Source organism: Rana temporaria, chromosome 2 (genome assembly GCF_905171775.1).
Source record: "Rana temporaria chromosome 2, aRanTem1.1, whole genome shotgun sequence".
NCBI lineage: Eukaryota > Metazoa > Chordata > Amphibia > Anura > Ranidae > Rana > Rana temporaria.
Window position 1 is genome coordinate 43,736,607 of NC_053490.1, and position 19,955 is coordinate 43,756,561.

General features: G+C 43.9%; 1 protein-coding gene across 6 annotated transcripts in view; it reads left to right on the forward strand.

Annotated features, from left to right (window-relative positions):
• Window positions 1-19,955, forward strand: part of FAT3 (FAT atypical cadherin 3) — a 573,478-nt gene that overhangs the window by 460,239 nt on the left and 93,284 nt on the right. For all 6 annotated transcript variants that reach the window (XM_040340131.1, XM_040340132.1, XM_040340133.1 and 3 more), the window contains 3 exons: window positions 6,200-6,343; window positions 13,921-14,118; window positions 15,712-16,510. In XM_040340131.1, coding sequence (XP_040196065.1) covers window positions 6,200-6,343; window positions 13,921-14,118; window positions 15,712-16,510 — 1,141 coding nt within the window. The remainder of the gene's footprint in view (window positions 1-6,199; window positions 6,344-13,920; window positions 14,119-15,711; window positions 16,511-19,955) is intronic.

Genomic DNA, 19,955 nt, shown 5'->3' on the forward strand with positions numbered 1-19,955 from the left:
GTATTGGGGGTATTGCAGAGTATTGGGGGTATTGCGGAGTATTGGGGTATTGCGGAGTATTTGGGTATTGCAGAGTATTGGGGTATTGGGGGTATTGCAGAGTATTTGGGTATTGCAGAGTATTGGGGTATTGGGGGTATTGCAGAGTATTGGGGTATTGCAGAGTATTTGGGTATTGCAGAGTATCGCGCAGGGTATTGCAGAGTATCGCGCAGGGTATTGCAGAGTATCGGGGTATTGCAGATTATCGGGGGGTATGGCAGAGTATCGGGGGGTATGGCAGAGTATCGGGGGGGTATGGCAGAGTATGGGGGGGTATGGCAGAGTATGGGGGGGTATGGCAGAGTATGGGGGGGTATGGCAGAGTATGGGGGGGTATGGCAGAGTATGGGGGGGTATGGCAGAGTATGGGGGGTATGGCAGAGTATTGCTGAGCTGGGAGGGATGGCTGGATCTGTGACTGCAGTTGTCACAGATCCAGCCACAGCACTGCTGACACCCCGCGCTCCCCCCCCTCCTCTCCTCTCCTCTCGCACTGTACCGAACGGTACAGAGAGGAGAGGGAGGAACCGGCGTCATCAAATGACGCCGGTTTGTTTACAAGTGATCGCTCCGTCATTTGACGGAGCGATCACGTGGTAAACAGCCGCGATTCGCGGCAATTTACCGTGATCCGTGATGCGCCGGGTCTTCTAGACCCGGCGAGCACGGACACTTCCGCGAGCGCGCCCCAGGGGACGCGCAAACGCGGAAGTGCACGAGGACGTCCCAGGGACGTCCTGTCACAGTAACTCGACCGCGCTGTAGCAGTATTTTTGCTATGGCGCGGTCGGCAAGTGGTTAAATAAGTATTAAGACCAAAAGTAAACATTTATTATTTTTGCAACATACCTAATTTTAGATGTGATGTCTTCATTGGCTTTCTTTTTTAGGCTTTCTTTTATTTTCACCTGGTGATCCAGCCAGTAAGGCCTCGTACACACGACCGAGGAACTCGTCGGAAAAGACACATCGTTTTCCTCGACGAGTTCCTTGTTAGGCTTGTCGAGGAACTCGACAAGCTTGCTTTGCGTACACACTGTCATGACCAAATCTCCTCGTTCTCAAACGCGGTGACGTACAACACATACAATGGCAGGGGAAGTTCGATTCCACTGGCATAACCCATGGGGCTGCTTTTGCTAATCTCATGTTACTGCGTGTTAAGTAAAAGTTTGGTAAGAGACGATTTGCACTTTTCAGTCTGTTACAGCGTGAAAAATGTGTTATCTCCATTACAAATGCTACTTTTTCTCCCGTCTCATACTTCATTCTGAGCAAGCGCGGGTTTCTTAGCATACACACGCTCAAGTTTCTCGTCGAAAACCAGCCCGACGAGGAACACGACGAGGAAATTGAGACTCCCATCGAGGAAAAAGAGAACTTGTTCTCTTTTTCCTCGTCGAGTTCCTCGACAGTTCCCTGGATGAAATACATACACACGACCGTTTTCCTCGGCAAAATAGCTCTCCCACCAAGTTTCTTGATGGATTCTGTCGAGTTTCTCGGTCGTGCGTACGAGGCCCAAGTCTGTTGTTTTTCCAAAAAAACAAGCAGTCCTGCAGATGTAATAGTTAGAGGGTTGAGATAAACCATTTTCCACAGAGTGGTGCTTACAATGAGCACCTTTTGTGTAAAATCTTTATCTCAAAAAAGGAAAAAATAAGTGGGAGTGGGTACCTGTCAAAACTAGGTAGACATTCCCCCCAAAAAATAAGTGTCCCAAAGTAGTAGGGGGTAGGAGGTATAAAAGTGGAACTTTGGGTAAAGTTCCGCTTTAATAAAAAATAAGTTATACTTCTCTTACTTTCAGTAAAGAAGTAAAGAAAGTGAGCATGCCCAGTGTGGTGCCAATGGTGCAGAGGGTCTATAAACTGGAAGATCGTTCCAACTATCAACAAGGAACTATAGTTGACTGCCTAAAGATTTCAGGTAGTTTCAAGTCGTCTTTAATATTGATTGGACCCTGGGAAAACATTTTCTTTGCCCCCCCATACAATTTCGCTCTCACATTACACAGGACCCCCTCCCACATGCTGTCCCCATCATTACACAGGACCTCCTCCCCCATACTACCCCCATTATTACACAGGATGCCCTCCCTCATATTACCCCCATCATTACACAGGACCCCTCCCCCATAATACTCCATAATTACACGGGACCTTTGCCCCATTCTACCCCCATCATAACACAGGACTCCACCCATTCGACTCCCATCATAACACAGGACCCTCCTCCCCCATACTACCCCCATCAACACACATAACCCCTCCTTCATACCATCCCCATCATTACACAGGAACCTTACCCCTATGCTACCCCAATCATTACCCAGGCTCTCTCCCCAGACAAGGTTTACCTTACCGAGCTGGCCAATCACCACACATGCTGCATACATAACACCAAACCAATCACCTGTGCCCCCAACATTCAATTCCACCCTCATCTCCTAAGTGATAGCCAAATCCACTTATCAACTATTGATAGTTTGGGCTTGTAGATTCCCTTTTCCCTGTGTTAAGATGTTTGTAGACCCCTTTTTTACATGTTTACCTACAGGTAAGCCTATAATAAGGCTTACCTGTAGGCAAAATTAATAGGTTTAGGAGATATTTACCTTGCATGCATCTGTTGACGTAACGGACCTTGCCAGAACTGAGGACTCCCACGTGTATGTGTGGAAGTGATGTCATCACGGCTCCGGCCACTCACAGCCACGAAGCAGCGAACCTGTAAGAAACACAGAGGGGAGAATTTCAGCTCCCTCAGCGTTAACCAAAATATGATGTAGGGAAACCTTGTTCTAAGGTAAGTATTTCATAATGAGCTAGTATGCGGTGAATACTAGCTCATTATACCTTTGCCTTACAGGTTTTTTTTCTTCGTTTGCAGGTATGCAACCGCTTTAAAAATGGCCCTGGGTAGTTTATACATAAACACAGACTTCAGTCCTAAACAAAGGACACAGAAAGATTATAATATTTATTAGGAAGAGTTTCCTTTATCTTTTTTTTTTTTAGTTTAGTGACAAAGGTGTGGGTCAGATGTAGCAATACTAGTTAAAGCATAAGTGGCTTAGTGGTCAGCACTGGGATCTCCACTACAGGCTACCTGCAGAAAACTACAGGAGGGGGTGGTGACCAGACCAGGCATGCTGCAGAAGGAGAGAGCAGCAGTGACCAGTCTTTATCATAGGAAACTATTTCATTCTGCACAGATCTGGAAAAAAAAAAAAGACACCAACCAAGAATTAAATAAGAATAAGCATGGCTCTCATATTTAGACAAGATTTGTTTAGTTTGTATTTCAGCTTTAGTGTGTCATAACCCAAGCGATCAATCGTTGCTGTTGTGTTTGTAGTACATTTTATAAAAGAACGGCATATGTCTTATGTGCTGGGATGAATTGCAATAGTTTTTTTTTCAGTTATCTGTACAGCAGTTCTCGTAAATGTCATTTACCAAATCAAATCTAGAGAGTGGTTCTACTGCGGAGCCTGTAGAGAATTACACTACCACCCCTGTGACCTCCAGGGAACTTATGGTATTATGAAACTGTACGGCGTATGTACAGAAGTCATTTATATCAATTTGCAGTGCACTTGTCATTTTCTTTTGCCGCAAGGCTAACTTTGGTCCACATTACTGAGCCTGACCCTTCTTCGCACAGTATAAATTCCCAAAGGCAACCGTATTGCCCCATAGCTTGAAGGAATGGCGTATTTGTATACACATCTTAATCAGTCTGTCAGTCTTATGTGTTGTGTTTTATTCATTGCAATCTTTTGCAGATTGTTTCTTTATTCATTTACACATCGCCTACATATTCCATAGTGATTTTATGGTATACCTATACTCTACAGGGCTAACCAAGGAAAACTAATATGCAGCCTATCAGCTGGGCCAGATTTCTGCATAACCAACATAAGCTGTGACCAAGGACAGCACACAGCCCACAACGTGTCTGTAAAACATTACTGTGTATAAAAAAGGACCTAAAATTCTGCCCTGCCTACCACTGCTATGTAGTCAGGTTTTTGCTGAACCTGCATAATTTCTGCATTTTTGTTGGTGAATACGGTGTACTAAGAGTTTGCCCACCCTCGGCCCATGCCCCTAGATCAAAACTGCTGACAGACTAGTATGACAAGCCAAGGAGATCGAAACTGGGGGCACGCTATGGAATACCTCGTAGGTCAGGGTTCTTTGGAGATCTAGGGTTCTTCCAGAAGTTGCTAGGGATTCTTTTGGCAGTGAGACATTTCTGTCTTTAAGATAAGCTACCACTGACACCAATGGTCTTTTTTAGCTATTTGCAATGGTGGAATTTTCCCCATTGACCACAAAAGTAAGGAGCACTCTTCCATCTAACTATCATGCTAATGTCCCATGAGCTGTAAATATAGTAATTATTAGCAGGGGTTCCCTAAAACCACAAAGTTATTTCAAGGGTTCCTCCATGTTAATAAGGTTGAGAAAGGTTGTCCCAGACAACTGACATGATGCCCTGCCTGGGACATCTTCCTGCCCTATGGTTCCTCTAGAACAGTGGTTCTCAACCTTCTAGGGCTGTGACCCCTTGATAAAATTTCCCAAGTTGTGGGGACCCCTAACAGTAAAATTATTTTCGTAGCGTGGGTTGTCAGCACCCAAGGCAAGACAAGTAATTTACACCCCTAAACCGCAGTCCTTTTAATGGCAACTATAATCGCAGGTAGTGTCACTCACTGTCTCCGGCTTTACTGTGTCTCCAGCTCTGTGGTGTCTCATAGCAGTGACACCTATGCTGAAATCAGGAGATAGGGTCGCCTCCAGCCTCTCCCACATCACATTCCTCACCAGTCAGCTGACCTCTAGTCTTTGCCCCCCCCAGCCATGCCGTAAACTGAATGGGCGCCTGCGAAGAGGCTAAGTGGGCGGCTGCGGGCTTCAGGAACAGCCCAGATGGGTGACCACATGCTCCAGGGATAGCCCTGCTGGGTGGCTGCAAAAATGCAGTGGGAGAGTGATGCGGCTTTAGGAACAGCCCAGGATTCGGTGACCCCTGGTAAATCAGCATTTGACCCCCTCGGGGGTCCCGACCCCCAGGTTGAGAACCACTGCTCTAGAAGCTGCTAGAGGTTCTTTGGGCAGTGAACCATTTCTGTCTCTCAGAAAAGCTACAACTGACATTAATGGTCTTTTTAGCTATTTGCAAGGGTGTGATTTTTTCCCATTGACCACAAAAGTAAGGAGCGTTTTTCCCTCTAACAATCATGCTAATGTCCCATGAGCTGTAAATATAGTAGTAATTAGCAGAGGTTCCCAAAACCGTAAAGTTATTTCAAGGGTTCCTCCATGTTAAATAGGTTGAGAAAGGCTGTCCTAGACAACTGACATGATGCCCTACCTGAGACATCTTCCTGACATGACAGCTTGCCCAAGCTTAACAGCCTCTCTGTGACTTGGATAGCTATGAAGTACTATTGTGTCACACTTAAGGCCCGTACACACGATTGGATTTTCCGACGGGAATTGTGTGATGGCAGGCTGTTGTTGCAAAATCCAACCGTTTGTATGCTCCATCAAACAGTTGTTGTCGGATTTTCCCCCAATAAATGTGGGATTGCATGCTTTAAAATTTTCCAACGACAAATGTGTGTTGTCGGATTATCCGATAGTGTGTACAGAAGTCCTTTGGAAAAAAATCCAGAGTACAAACACGCATGTTCAGAAGCAATGCTAACCATAACACAACATTAGAAGACATAACCCAAAGAGTGGCGCTAAAGAGCTGAAAAGACACGTAGTTTTGTGTTTGTTGGCCGACAATCCTTTACCGTTTGTATGCAAGACAAGTTCATGGCCAAAGCCCTTCTGACAAAAGTCCTACGCTTTGTCCGTGGAAAATTTGATTGTGTGTACCAGATTTAAGACTAGACAGTTAACTGGGGTAGGAGGAAATACAGGACAGTACAGGACAGTTGGCCTCGAGGGGGGGGGGGCTTGGGGCAAAAAAAATAAGCCTGGCCTTGCCCAGTTGTTTGCCTACCATTAATGATGTTAATGAAGTCCATAGTTATTTGTTTGGCTGCATTTTCAGGCCAATGTAATATGACTGCTTCATCTGGACAACAGTTTTTTATTTTTTTTACATCTCTTTTTTTTCCCTCATAAAGGTATCTGGATACTCCCTCCTTATTCAAGCAAAGGACAGCGGACTTCCCCCTCTCTCCTCCACTGTGACAGTAAATGTAGATATTTCAGATGTCAATGATAACAGCCCTCAATTCACACCGTCCAATTATAGCGCTGTTATTCAGGTAAGCCTGCGGTCTCTCATTGCATGATATCAAAGGGGGTGGGGCTTACTGAAATGCATGAGATTTCTATTACATTGGTTCAAGTTTAGGTGCCCCCCCTAGCATTTCTGGCTACAGCCATCTTGAGTAAAGGCAGATGATTCACGTGGCATTTACCGTATTTATCGCGGTATAACGCGCTCCCGCGTATACCGCGCACCCCTAAAGTGGCCCCCAATCCTGTGGAAAAAAAGTTTTTTTGTTTTTTTGTACTTACAGTTTTGGTGTCTTGCGCGGCGTCCATCGGCGGCCTCGTCGGGTCCGGCGTCCTTCTGCGGCTTCGGGTGTCCTCTTCAGCGGGTCCAGCGTCCTTCTGCGGCGGGTCCGGTGTCCTCTTCGGCGGGTCCGGTGTCCTCTTCGGCGGTCCGGCGTACTCGCGTCCTTCCCGCCACGAGTTTGAATACTGCGCCGGCATATACCGAGCGCAGTACACTCGTGAATCTTCGGGCAGGCTTGGCAACTGTCGCACTGATGTCCTGTACGTACAGGACGTCAGTGCGAGAGGCGCCGAGACTGCCCGAAGATTCACGAGTGTACTGCGCTCGGTATATGCCGGCGCAGTATTCAAACCCGTGGCGGGAAAGCGGGTATCGGCGTATACCGCGCACCCACGATTTTGCCCTGATTTTCAGGGCAAAATAGTGCGCGGTATACGCCGATAAATATGGTACTTTCTGGAATCCACCTGCCCCTAGTCCAGGAATGGAGACAGGAGGGATAGCTGAGAAAATCCTTCCTCCCCTCCTGAAGACTCCTCGGATGTATGATATAATTTGCCTAGGCTTGGAAATCAGGAAGTAACGAAAGAAATGTAAAAAAAAAAGTTTAAAACAAGTAAATATGATATACTTTTCTATCTATTTACGAATGCTAGCACTAGCATAACGATTAAAAAAAAAACAATCTTGAATGAAGGAAATTCTGATTTAAGTTCATGTTCAGGCAGGAAAAAAAAACCCTGCAGTACATCTCTGCAGTATGTTTTATCTATTTAACCTCCCTGGCGGTATTCCTGAGTGTGGCTCGGGGGTAAATTTCAGTACCATTAGCGGTACCCCCGAGCCACACTCCGGATTGCATTGCAGATACCTGGTATAGCGTACTTACCTTGTCCCCAGGATCCTACATCCCCCATGTAGCCTCCATTGGATCTACTGCCCGATGCTCTGTGTTCCGGGCTCCATTGCCTGCGAGTGTCGCAACGCATGGGGGCGGAGCCCGGCGGCAAATTTAAAAAGTACAAAAAATATAACACATGCAGTACACTGTAATCTGTAATATTACATTACTGTATAAAATAAGTTTACCTCCCTTTGTCCAGTTGCCTGCATGCACTTTTATATTATATATGCCATTCTTTCTGCCTGGAAACTTGAGAATGTCCATGGCACCCAAAAAGTGTCCCTTTACGTCAAAAGCGGTTTTAGACCAGCTAGAAAACAGCGATAGTAAATTAGAACTCTTACAGAATTGAGCGATAGTGATTAGTGGGGAAATTCATTTTAGTATTATTTTTTATAATTATTTATAGTTATTTATTATTTTATAATATAGTAATATATAGTAATATAATAATAGCAAGCCTAATGAAGTGCTTACATGAAATATTTAACATCTGGTGTGTGCTATGACATCGGGCCTAGTCGTGTGCATTCCACAACACCACGGATAATACACCAATCAGAAAATCCCTACATAGCGCGTTTCGTCTGTGATCTGTAGAACTCCTGTACTAGCTTCCCCCTTTTTCAGAATTAAATAAATGCTGTAGTTTAATGTTTCTCATTTATACAGTACCGGTCATTTTTCTGTATCCCAACAGAGAAGTATTGACTTTTCTTGCAAGCCGTGTGCAGCTGAGCAGAAGATGTTTAATATATAATGCGGGTTATAGTCGGGTTATTCCTGTAAACAAGCTGCCATGAGGCATAATTGCCTGACCAAAGATTCCATGTGACTGGGACCTTATGAATGATCTCTGTTTGGTTTTACTATGCTGGAGTACTTCATTATGCTGACCAAACTAGGCTTTATGAAAGTAATTGTTGTGCTATTTAACATTGAGCTCCAGGCACTGGAAACACTCATTATAACATTTTCCTTCATAGCCACCAAGGATTGAATTACACTTTGTTTGCTCCAAATACCTTTGTGAACCTAGTTATTACCTTGTAAACGTAGCACTGACATCATCACTGCGCTGTACATAACTTATTCAGAGAGCAGAGACATAGGAGGGATCCAGCAGGCTCCACCCACTACAGACTGCCTGCAGAAAACTACGGGAGGGGCAGAGACAAGACCAGTCACCCTGCACAGGTCTTTATTACAGGAAAGTCCTACACAGAGAGGAAGAGCAGGATTTGTTTAATGCTGGATTGCTGCACAGATCTGAAAGAAATACACAAAGGAGACCAAAGGGTCTAGTTATAAAGCAATTGCCAAATGGTAACAAAAATTGAGTGGGACTTTTTACATAAATACACATACCAAATAGGCTTAAAAAATAAACAAATCTTTAATTTCCATATACAAATGGTTAGCTTTTAAAAAAAAAAACTTGAATACAACTGGTTAAAACCACAGTTAGTGTAAGTCTATCCAGGATGTGCTGGTCCTGGCTGAGGAATGGAGAAAACTTCTTGTATTGGAGCACCAATTTGTACATATACTAGAAAACGTTGTGGCTGGTCATTCATTTGAAGACACAGATGGAGGAAGTATGCAAACCCAGTAAGCGGTTAATATAGATTTTTTCACCGTTCCATCTATGCTGCAAGGATAAGCCAAAGCTTAGGTGTGGCTTGATTCACTCTTCAATTTTGCCTCTTGTAACTTGAGACACTCTTTTGACCCAGTTCTGGCCCCTTTTGCTCATTTAGGGAGTCTGTTTTCTCTTTGGGGGGGATACTGAGTTAATCCCCATGGGCTCCCCAGGCTTCTCCTCCACTGGACCGGCTAACAAAAACTACACAGGTGAATCAGCAGTCTTCTTAGTAGTTTTCTAGTATATGTACCTATCCTCCAATCTAAGGCCTTGATGAAGCGGGACTCCCCGCGAAACACGTAGGCAAGTTTTCTCTATTCTTCAGCCAGGACCAGCACATCCTGGATAGACTTACAGTAACTGTGGCTTTAACCAGTTATATTCAACTTTTTTTAAAAGCTAACCATTTGTATATGGAAATTAAAGATTTGTTTATTTTTTAAGCTTATTTGTTATGTGAATTTATTAGACCCTGCAAGGTCCATGTAACGTCCCACCCCATTTTTGTTCTCATTCAGTAATTGTCTTATATGGGATGGTACCTTTGTAGGGTCATAATTGCCTCACATTCATCCCTCATACTCTTCTAACTAGTTAAAAAGCAGATACCATAGCTTTAACAAGCATTCACTTATGGGAAACAAACCAGGTCCACATGTTTTAAATAAGAATGATTGAAGATACACAGCTGAATCTTTGTGAAAATCATACAGCATTTACAAAAGTGAGGCCAAAACCTTTCACTTCCGAAGGACCGTTGTCATCGGTGAACCAATGAAGCTGACTGATGTGCCTACACACCATCAGTTAAAAAAACGATTGTGTCAGAACGCGGTGACGTAAAACACAACGACGTGCAGAAAAAAACGAAGTCCAATGCTTCCAAGCATGCGTCGACTTGATTCTGAGCATGCGCAGGTTTTTAACCGATGCTTTTGCATACTAACCATCGGTTTCGACCTATCGGTTATCAGTTAAATTTTAAAGGAAGTTCTAAATTTTTAGACCGAAGGATAGCTGACCGATGGGGCCCACATACGATCGGTTTGGACCGATGGAAAGGTCCTTCAGTCTGTTTTCATCGGTTTTGACTGATCGTGTGTACGCGGCCTAAGATGGCAGCTTCCTTGGCTGGAAAGGAAAGGAGGGTTTAGTTCCACTTTAAAACATCAATTTCCAGGAGCTATACTGATTATCATAATACTATCTGGGTGGGTCTAAATTTGGCTCAGATTACACAGTCTGCAATAGCCATTGACAGACACAGGAAGATGTTTACTCCCCAAGACTCTTTTCTTTATTGATGAATTCCTACTTTATGTGGCATCCTTTTGGGTCGTGAGTAGCTGGGGGTATAATATTTGATTCCCCTTTTTATAACTGTTCTTAATGTTTTGATATGCACCACCTGCGTTATGGATCCTATTCTTGGAAACATTTTCAATAAAAGTATTGAAACAGAACATACACAGGAAGAAACATAGGAATGAATACTTCCTGCTGCCAGGGATGGCTGGCCTTATTTCACCTGATGCTGTAACTGAAATGCCAGCATCAATTTGCTGGAAACTTGAATAAGATGAAGAATTGTCCATAAACTGCAATCAAGGATTCACAATTAAAGGCACAAGTGTCAGTTAGCTCCTTGATGTGTTTCAAACTCAAGTGGTTGATCATAAGGCTTGATGATTAAGCACACTTGAGTATAAAATGTGTTAGGAACTAGTTGCAATTGTGCCTTTTAATCTTCATTAACCCCTCTGAATGCTGCAAGCAGTTTGATGGATCTTTTTTGTTCATTCAATTACAAAGAAGAAGCTAAACTCTGGTGTTTTTATAGGGAAGAATCAGATTTATCTGCAAATGGGCCAGCCAAAAACAAAATGCTGTCATGGCTTAGCTGATATTCTTGTAATTTCATATTACGCCTTTCCGTGGTAGGTGTGTGATTTTTCTATAAAGGAATCCTCGTACTAAGATTAATATGTAAGTTGCCATCGCTGACCCTCTTCTGATTGCACAAGTTGCATGGATATCTCTGGCCACACCCCAGTCCGAGACCCAGTGTAACATAAGTATAGTCAGAGCAAAGTGGGTTATTGACTACTAGAGTATGTTTTGATGAAGTTAGCAGGTGAAATCTTTTAAAATTTAGATATGGTTCACATTTCACCTCCGTAACTTCTCTAAAATGTGCCCCTTTTTAACGAATGTAACCACCAAGCTCATTCACTCTCTTGTTATCTCTCGCCTTGACTATTGCAACTCCCTTATCATAAGCTTACCTATCCATAGCCTATACCCTTTTCAGCCGATTATGAATGCTGCTGCCAGACTCATCTACCTTACCAACCGTTCAGCATCTACCACCCTCTCTGCCAATCCCTCCACTGGCTTCCCTATTGCCCAGCAAATTCAATTCAAAATATTAACAACATAGAAAATTGAGTACAGTCCGTGATACTTTTCATATTTGCACTAAAATACAAATAAAAAAAAGTATCACGGGCAGTTCTCAATTTTCTCTGTCACAATTGCACTAATACGGCTACAATCACGTCAAGTAACAACAACATACAAAGCTATTCATATTCTGCCCCAAGCTACATCAGCAATCTTGTCCCCAACTATCACCCAGACCATCTCCACCGCTCCAAAGACCTCCTGCGCTCTAGACCCCTTGTCTCCTCCTCCCATACTCATCTCCAGGACTTCTCCAGAGCCCCTCCTATCCTCTGGAACTCTCTACTTCAATCTGTCCAGCTATCTCCTACTCTGGTCACCTTTAGGTGATCCCTGAAAACCCATGTTTACCGGGAAGCCTATCATCCATCAGTTCATCCATCACAGTTATTAATCTTTGTACCAATTTCCCCAACCTATTAGATTGTAAGCTCTTATGATCAGGGCCCTTCTAACCCTCTTGTATTTTATTGTATTGTAGTTATATTGAGCTAGATTCAGGTAACTTTGCGCTTCTTTTGGCCGGCGTAGCGCATCTCATATGCGCTACGCCGACGTAAAACAGGGAGCCCAGACCAGTATTCTCAAAGATCTGGCGCCGTATGTTGCGCCAGGGTAGTGTAAATAGGCCGGCGTAAGCCCGCCTAATTCAAAGTAGGCAGGTAGTGGGCGTGCTTCATTTAAATTAGCCGTGACCCCATGTAAATAAATGGCCGTTCGTACGGCGCATGCGCGCGCATGCTCAGAATCACGTCGCAAATACTCCCTAAGAAACGTCGGCTCAATGCTTTCGACGTGAACGTTACCTACACACAGCCCCATTCACGTACCACTTACGTAAACAACGTAAAAATTCGACGGCTGTTCCAACGCCCATACCTTAACATTGACTGCGCCTCATATAGCAGGGATAACTGTACGCCGGACGTAAGCCTTGCGTAAATGGCGTAGCAGGCGCAAGTACGTTCGTGAATCAGCGTATCTAGCTCATTTACATATTATATGCGTAAATCTACGGAAGCGCCCCTAGCGGCCAGCGTAAATATGCACCCTAGATACGACAGCGTACTAAGACTTACGTCAGTCGGATGAAGCAGGAATTCAGGCGTATCTAGTTCCCTGATACGATACGACGGCGCATCTTTCAACTTACGCGGCGTATCAATAGATACGCCGACGTAAAGGGTTTGTGAATCTAGCTCAATGTCTCTTTTTATATTGTAAAGTGCTGTGCAAACTGTTGGTGCTATATAAATCCTGTATAAGAATAATATATACAGGTAATTATATATAATAATAATAATTGTCAAGGCTTTGAAGCAGAACTTTAACAAATACTTTCTTTAACTTTGGGCAGAGTGTGAAGCGTTTTGTATCCACTGTTGTGTCTTTAATAATCTCATTGGAGACATTTCCGCTACCTCTGTACAGTTGTGTTATCTTTTATTCTGCCGAGATGAGTCTTTGTTTCCCCTGACAAAATTGATTTTTTATTTATTCTTATAGAGAGTTCACTAGAGGATATGTGTTACCCCTGCAGAAGCCACACAGGGATTTCTATTATTTTTATGGAAAGGCCATTAAAAGATTTTTGGTGCTCCTGCAGAAGTCACACTTATGTATATTTCTATAGAGAATCTAGTAGAGCGAAAATTATACCCCTGTAGAAGTGGATTTTTATATATTCTTACTGAGAGTCCACTAAAAGGCATGTGGTGCCCCTGCTGAAGCCTCACATATTTCTACAGAGAAGCCAGGAGAGGATTAGTATTGTCCAGTAGAAGTTAATTGTCCATAAACACTGAAGCCCTGTGCACACGGCCGGGATTCTCGTCAGAAAAAATAATAGTTTTTCCTGAGGAGATTCCTGGCAAGATTTTCTTGCTGGCCGACTGTACACACAAATACGATTCAAAAGAACCGCCGTTCTTTTGAATGGCACGAACACGGTGACGTCATCGACTACGACGAGCAGGCGCTCGCCACATTTAATGTCGTCGCTGCCGCCATCTTGCTTCACCCTACCTATGCCTTGGAAGCTACCGCGCATGCGTAAAAGTAATTTCGAGCATGCGCTGGTTTCCATGGAGGCAGGTAAGTATACGCACGCTCGGGTTTCTCGGTAGGAAAACACTGCCAAGAATCACCACGAGAAAATAGAGAGCAGGTTCTCTATTTTTCTCGTCTAGATTCTGGGCAGTGGTTGAAAACTCTTGATAACAGTAGTGATAAATTGCTGGAAAGCCACTCTTGAATTTTAATTTTTTACAGAAATGTTGCCACTAAATTTTAAAATTGGTCTTTTTAGGAGAACAAGCCCATTGGAACAAGTATTCTACAGCTGGTGGTCACCGACAAAGACTCTTACCACAACGGTCCCCCGTTTACGTTCACCATATCAAGTGGAAATGAAGGCGGCAAATTTGTTTTGGACCAGTCTGGAGTTCTGCGTTCTTCTGTTGTTTTTCAGCATATGGTCACTAACGAACATCTTCTCACTATACAGGTAATAAATGGTTAACATACATTTTCCTTGAAGCCTCTTCACCATTTGGTTATCTGTTTAAGCCCAACTCAAGACAATGTTTGGAGAAGAGTTAGAAGGGTAATTATTGATGTAGAGGTGGGTTCTGTGGCACTAGATCCCAAATGTGTGGCTTTTTTCTATAAGCCCTTAGGGCTCCATGTCTCAAAGTACAGTGATTATAGAGAGGCAGAGCTTATACCAAAGACTACTAGTTTGTGTATCAGGGAAGATATAGAAAATATAGAACAAAGAAAGTACCATTCCAATGGTAAAGTCCAAAATAAAGAGTTCATTAAAAGTCAGTGAACAGGACTTTTTATCAAAACGGAATTTCTGTGTTCGACTTTACCACTGCTCTGGCGCTCTCTTTGTTCTTTATTTCATATAGGGTTTTATTATTGTCTGTGTCCCTGTCGTGACCCAATGGTAGTGAGTTGCTGAAGTACACACAGTGCAGTATGTCACCAGCACATCCATTCGCTCATCTAGAATTTTTTTATGGATTACATATTGCAAAAAGCAATGTTTTAGTGTTGCATAAGAGCTTGTTTGTCATGCAGCAGTGATGCCTCTTCTTAATCTATGTTGCAGTTATACCTTGCCACACATGGGTAGCATATTATGGAACATTGCCCCAATGTGCAGCATATTATGGAAAATGTACCCAATTTTGCACAAAGCTCCTCTTTAGCTGGCTGCCTCTTCTGAGTGTAGTCAGACGGCTGTGATGACGCACCAAACTCACCCCCCAGCCGACTCTCTGGATGCTCTGTATGCTGATCCTGGAGCCTGTAAGCAAGGTGCAACATGGTGTGGCAGTAAACACACAGAGTGCGAAATAGGCAAGAGTAGTATATTGTAGGCAGGTTCAACACAGTACAACTAGGTCCAGCGGGTAGCCACTCAGAAACTATAACAGCAGACTGTAGACTTCAGAAATGCTGACAGAGTCTGCAATGACAATAGACACTCATGTAAATCACCCAAACCCAGGAGCCAGAGTCTTAAATAGACCTGACCCAAGATTGCTGCCAGAGACACATGAGGCACCAGCCTCCAGTCGAACAGCTGTCTCCCTGTGACCACAGGCAGTCATAGAGGAACTAAGTTCCTCACAACTTTCCCTCTAATCCGTATTGCCACTTCGGTCCAGCGCCACCTACAGTGTGAAACACAGACTGCACCTGCCTACAAGCCTCCTGGGAGATGTGGTGTAAGTATCCCAGGAAGCTGCAGGATCAGGTACATGGTATTTTGGCCTAGGCTAGGGGTAAAGGGAAGGGGGGGGGGCAGGGCTAACAATTAAAAAATAAGAAGGAAATTCTATTGAAGGGGGATTCAGTGTTAAAGTGGAACTAACTTCCCTTTTGAGGGTTTTGTTCAGATTTGGGATTACACTTTAAGGAGCCAGATGGTAAACTAAAATTTACTTTAAAGGCAGCAACTGATTTAAATGGTTTATTGTTCTTTGCAAACTGTTGTGGAATGTGACGGGACTATATCGACTAATTCAATCAAACAAATATATGGAAATTTTGCTAAACTAAAACTTGTGTATTCTATTTGATACAGGTGAGAGACTCAGGTAAACCACCCTTGACATCTCAGACTTACGTACAAGTAAAAGTCATTGAAGAGAGTGTTCACAAGCCATCCGGCATTCCCCTGGAGATATACATCGTCACTATGGAAGATGACTTCCCAGGAGGTGTTATTGGGAAGATTCACGCCACCGACCAAGACATCTATGATGTCCTCTCCTACAATCTAAAGTCAGAGCAGAAAAGCTTGTTCAAAATTAACAATCATGACGGGAAAGTGATTGCACTTGGCGGTCTGGATGGGGGCAAGTATACTCTCAATGTATCGGTTAGCGATGGGCGCTATCAGGTGTCGGTGGATGTGACTGTGCACGTGGAGCAGTTGATGCAGGAAATGCTACAGAATGCTGTGACAATACGTTTCGAGAACATCTCCCCCGAAGATTTTGTTGGGCTCCATTTGCACGGCTTCCGTCGTACTCTCCGTAACGCGGTCCTGACACAGAAAGAAGACAGCCTATATATAATCAGCATTCAACCTGTGGCTGGAACTAACCAGCTCGATATGCTGTTTGCTGTGCAGATGCAAAACGGAGGCTTCTACAGGCCTGCCTATTTGATTCAGAAGCTTTCAAATGCAAGGAGACATTTGGAAAATGTAATTCGGATATCAACAATCCTGGAGAAGAATTGTTCGGGATTGGACTGTCAGGAGCAGCACTGCGAGCAGACCCTGTCCATTGATTCTCACTCACTAATGACCTACAGTACAGCCAGAATCAGCTTTGTGTGCCCGCGGTTTTACAGGAATGTACGCTGTATATGTAATGGTGAGTAGGAAACATCTAGTTCAGCATTTTCTATTTAAAGTAGCACAAATATATATATATATATATATATATATATATATATATATATATATATATATATATATATACTGTATATATATTAATGTATATATTTGTTTTTTCTGTTCTGTATTTGCAACACCATTTTATAGCCTAGTCAAAGTCGCAGAAATAGATATACACCCAGATGCATTATGTACTACCAACAATTATAGCTGTTATAACTATTCTTCTGTTAGACCCTTTTCACACTGGAGTGGTTTGCAGGCGCTATTGCGCTAAAAATAGCGCCTGCAAACCAACCCTAAACAGCCGCTGCTGTCTCTCCAGTGTGAAAGCCCGAGGGCTTTTACACTGGAGCGGTGCGCTAGCAAGATGGTAAAAAAAAGTCCTGCTAATCGCATCTTTAGAGCGGTAAAGGAGCGGTGTTTATACCGCTCCTTCACCGCCCATTGAAATCAATTGGACACCGCGGCTATACCGCCGGCAATGCGCTTCTGCAGAAAATGTGTCTCCCTGCAGGGATGTAGTCCCAAGGGAGGGGGTGAGCACACTGATTAACCCCCAGCCAGAACGGCTCGGAAGATGGGGGCAAACTTACTGAGGAGAAACAGGAAGTGAGAAATTCAGACTAAGAAAAAAAACATTTAGAAGGGAAATCGAAGGAAAAGGTAAGTTAATCAACAATGCGCTAGCTTAAAGAAACCTATTTAGAAAATAAAAAACAAACCTTTACAACCACTTTAAGAACAAACCTACAGAACCTTGGCCCAGATTCAGGTAGAATTTGCCCCTTTTTTACGGAGGCACAGGGCAGCGTTTTTGCCCTGCACCCCCGCAAATTTACTGCGCTGTGCGCGATTCACGGAGCAGTAGCTCCGTAAATTGCGTGTGTGCTCTTTAAAATTGCCCTGCGTAAGGGCGCCTAATGTAAATGATCCCGTAGGGGGCGGGAATCATTTAAATTAGGCGCGCTCCCGCGCCGAGCGTAGAGCGCATGCTCCGTCGGGAAACTTTCCCGACGTGCATTGCGGCAAATGACGTCGCAAGGACATCATTTGCTTCCAAGTGAACGTGAATGGCGTCCAGCGCCATTCACGAATCACTTACGCAAACGACGTGAAATTCAAATTTCACGACGCGGGAACGGCGGGTATACTTTAGCATTGGCTGCCCCTACTATTAGAAGGGGCAGCCTTGCGCTAAAGACGCCGTACGGAAACTCCGTAACTTGCGTACGCAGGGCCCGCGCAACATTGTGAATCGGTGTTAGTATGCAATTTGCATACTATACACTGAGCACAATGGGAGCGCCCCCTAGCGGTCATCGCAAGAATGCAGCCTAAAATCTGCGTGGCATAAGAGCCTTATGCCACGCAGATTTTAGGCTGCAGTCGGCGTTACGATGTTCCTGAATCCGGAGCATTCGTAACGCCAGAGCAAGTCAGCAATTGCGCTGCGTAACTATGGTTACGCAGGCGCAATTGCTCTCTGAATCCGGCCCTTGTTTGTAACTCAGGGACTGCCTGTATTACACAGTGACTTTACAGCTTTCACCATTAGTTTTACCCATATGTTACCCCAAAAACACAGTTTGACATACTCTATATTTAATTTCTTCTGTTGCCTCTTCTTGATTTAGGAATGTTGTCATGATTAGCAAAGCCTTTTACAATGTACAAGAATGCCCACTTATACGTTTTCTAAAAATGCTTAGTAACCTCTGCTGAAGTCTGTTTTAAAAGAGAAGTATGGCCAGAGCTTTTTTGGTCATACTTTTCTTGTGGGTCATAAGAGGGCACCTACTATTTTCACTCCTGTAATCCAGACTCAGCTGGCAGCAGGCTAAAGTTCGCTGTCAGCTGACATCACAGACTCTGGACTCTGGACAATAATACCTAACCAGAGCTGGTGCGTGCCTCTGAGAGCCTAAGCCAGCCGCTTTTGCCCCCCTCTCCAATTTGGCGCTCCAGTGGGAGCTGGAGGGGCAGAATAGAGAGCGGTGACTGACGCGCTTTGCTCAGAGTGGACCAAGAACTGAGCAATCAGCAGTCATGTGATTGCTCAGTTCTTGGTCTTGCTACCATATTCATACAAAGTATTAAAGGTATATATCTATTATATGTAAGGTGAACATATAAAAACAAAGGGCCAGATTCTCAAAAGAGTTACGCCGGTGTATTTACTGATACACCGGCGTAATTCGAAATTCCCGCCGGCGTATCATTGTTTTGTGTTTTACGTTCAGGTCTCATTTGACTATGCAAATGAGCCTGATACGCCGATTCCCGAACGAATTTGCATCGCGTACTCGTCGTTTACGTCGTTTCTGTAAGCGTAAGGTTACCCCTGCTATATGAGGGGTAAGCTTACGCCAGTCCGCCGTATGCCATGTTAAGTATGGCGTCGGGTCCGCGTCGTCTTTTTCCGTCGGTTAAGTCGTTTTCCTAAGTCGTTCTTGAATACGACTTTACGTCAATGACGCTCACGTCGGCGTCATTGACGTTTTCCGTCGTGAGCTGGATCATGCACACTGGGCTATTTTTTAGCCCGGCGCATGTGCAGTTCAATCGGCGCGGGGGCGCGCTTAATTTGAATACAAGCCGTCCCCTTTGAATTACGCGCCCATACGCCGGGCCATTTACACTACGCCACCGCAAATTACGGAGCAAGTGCTTTGAGAATACGGCATCTGCTCCAGTAAGTTGCGGTGGCGTAGTGTAAATGGCTTACACTACGCCAACGCCGATTTTACGAGAATCTGGCCCAAAGACTTTTTTAGAATTGTGTTTTTTTTTTTAATGCATAACTCGAGAGATGATTTTGGAGAGGTTTCCTTTCAATTGCTTTTGTATCTGTGGGATACAGATAGCAAATACAAATGTCTACAATAGGTTACCTGTTCCCTGCTGTATCCAAATTTAGGCAAAATGTTTTCTCCACCACCGGACAACCAACCCATCGTTGGTTGATCCTGGAGTACAATAAGCGGTAATGAGCAGACAGAATGGGGCGGATAAGTGTAGGACTTTTTGTTATTTACTTGTTCTGTTCCTTTTTCTTCAAATAACCACATTTTACATTTCCATTTACAAAAATAAACAACAGCTTAGATACCGAACCTACAATGGGCCGCGGGGCGTAAGGGTGTACCTCGGTTTCACGGTAGCACAAAAGAGGAATTGCTTTGTGGTAGAACTCCTAGTGTTCAGTTCTGTAGCCAAGTAGTTCAACAAGTTAATTCTGCATCTCGCTTTTGCCAGGATCATGGTTTTAAAACTTGTAGATACTCCTAAAAACAAGAAGTTTGTGTAATTGTTGTTCTGCCGATGATTACAGGGTTTGGTATTTTTAGAAAATCACGGTAAAGCAGTGGTAGCTGTCTTGGTATAATTACATATTGCTATGAAGGAGCAGGTCTAACCAC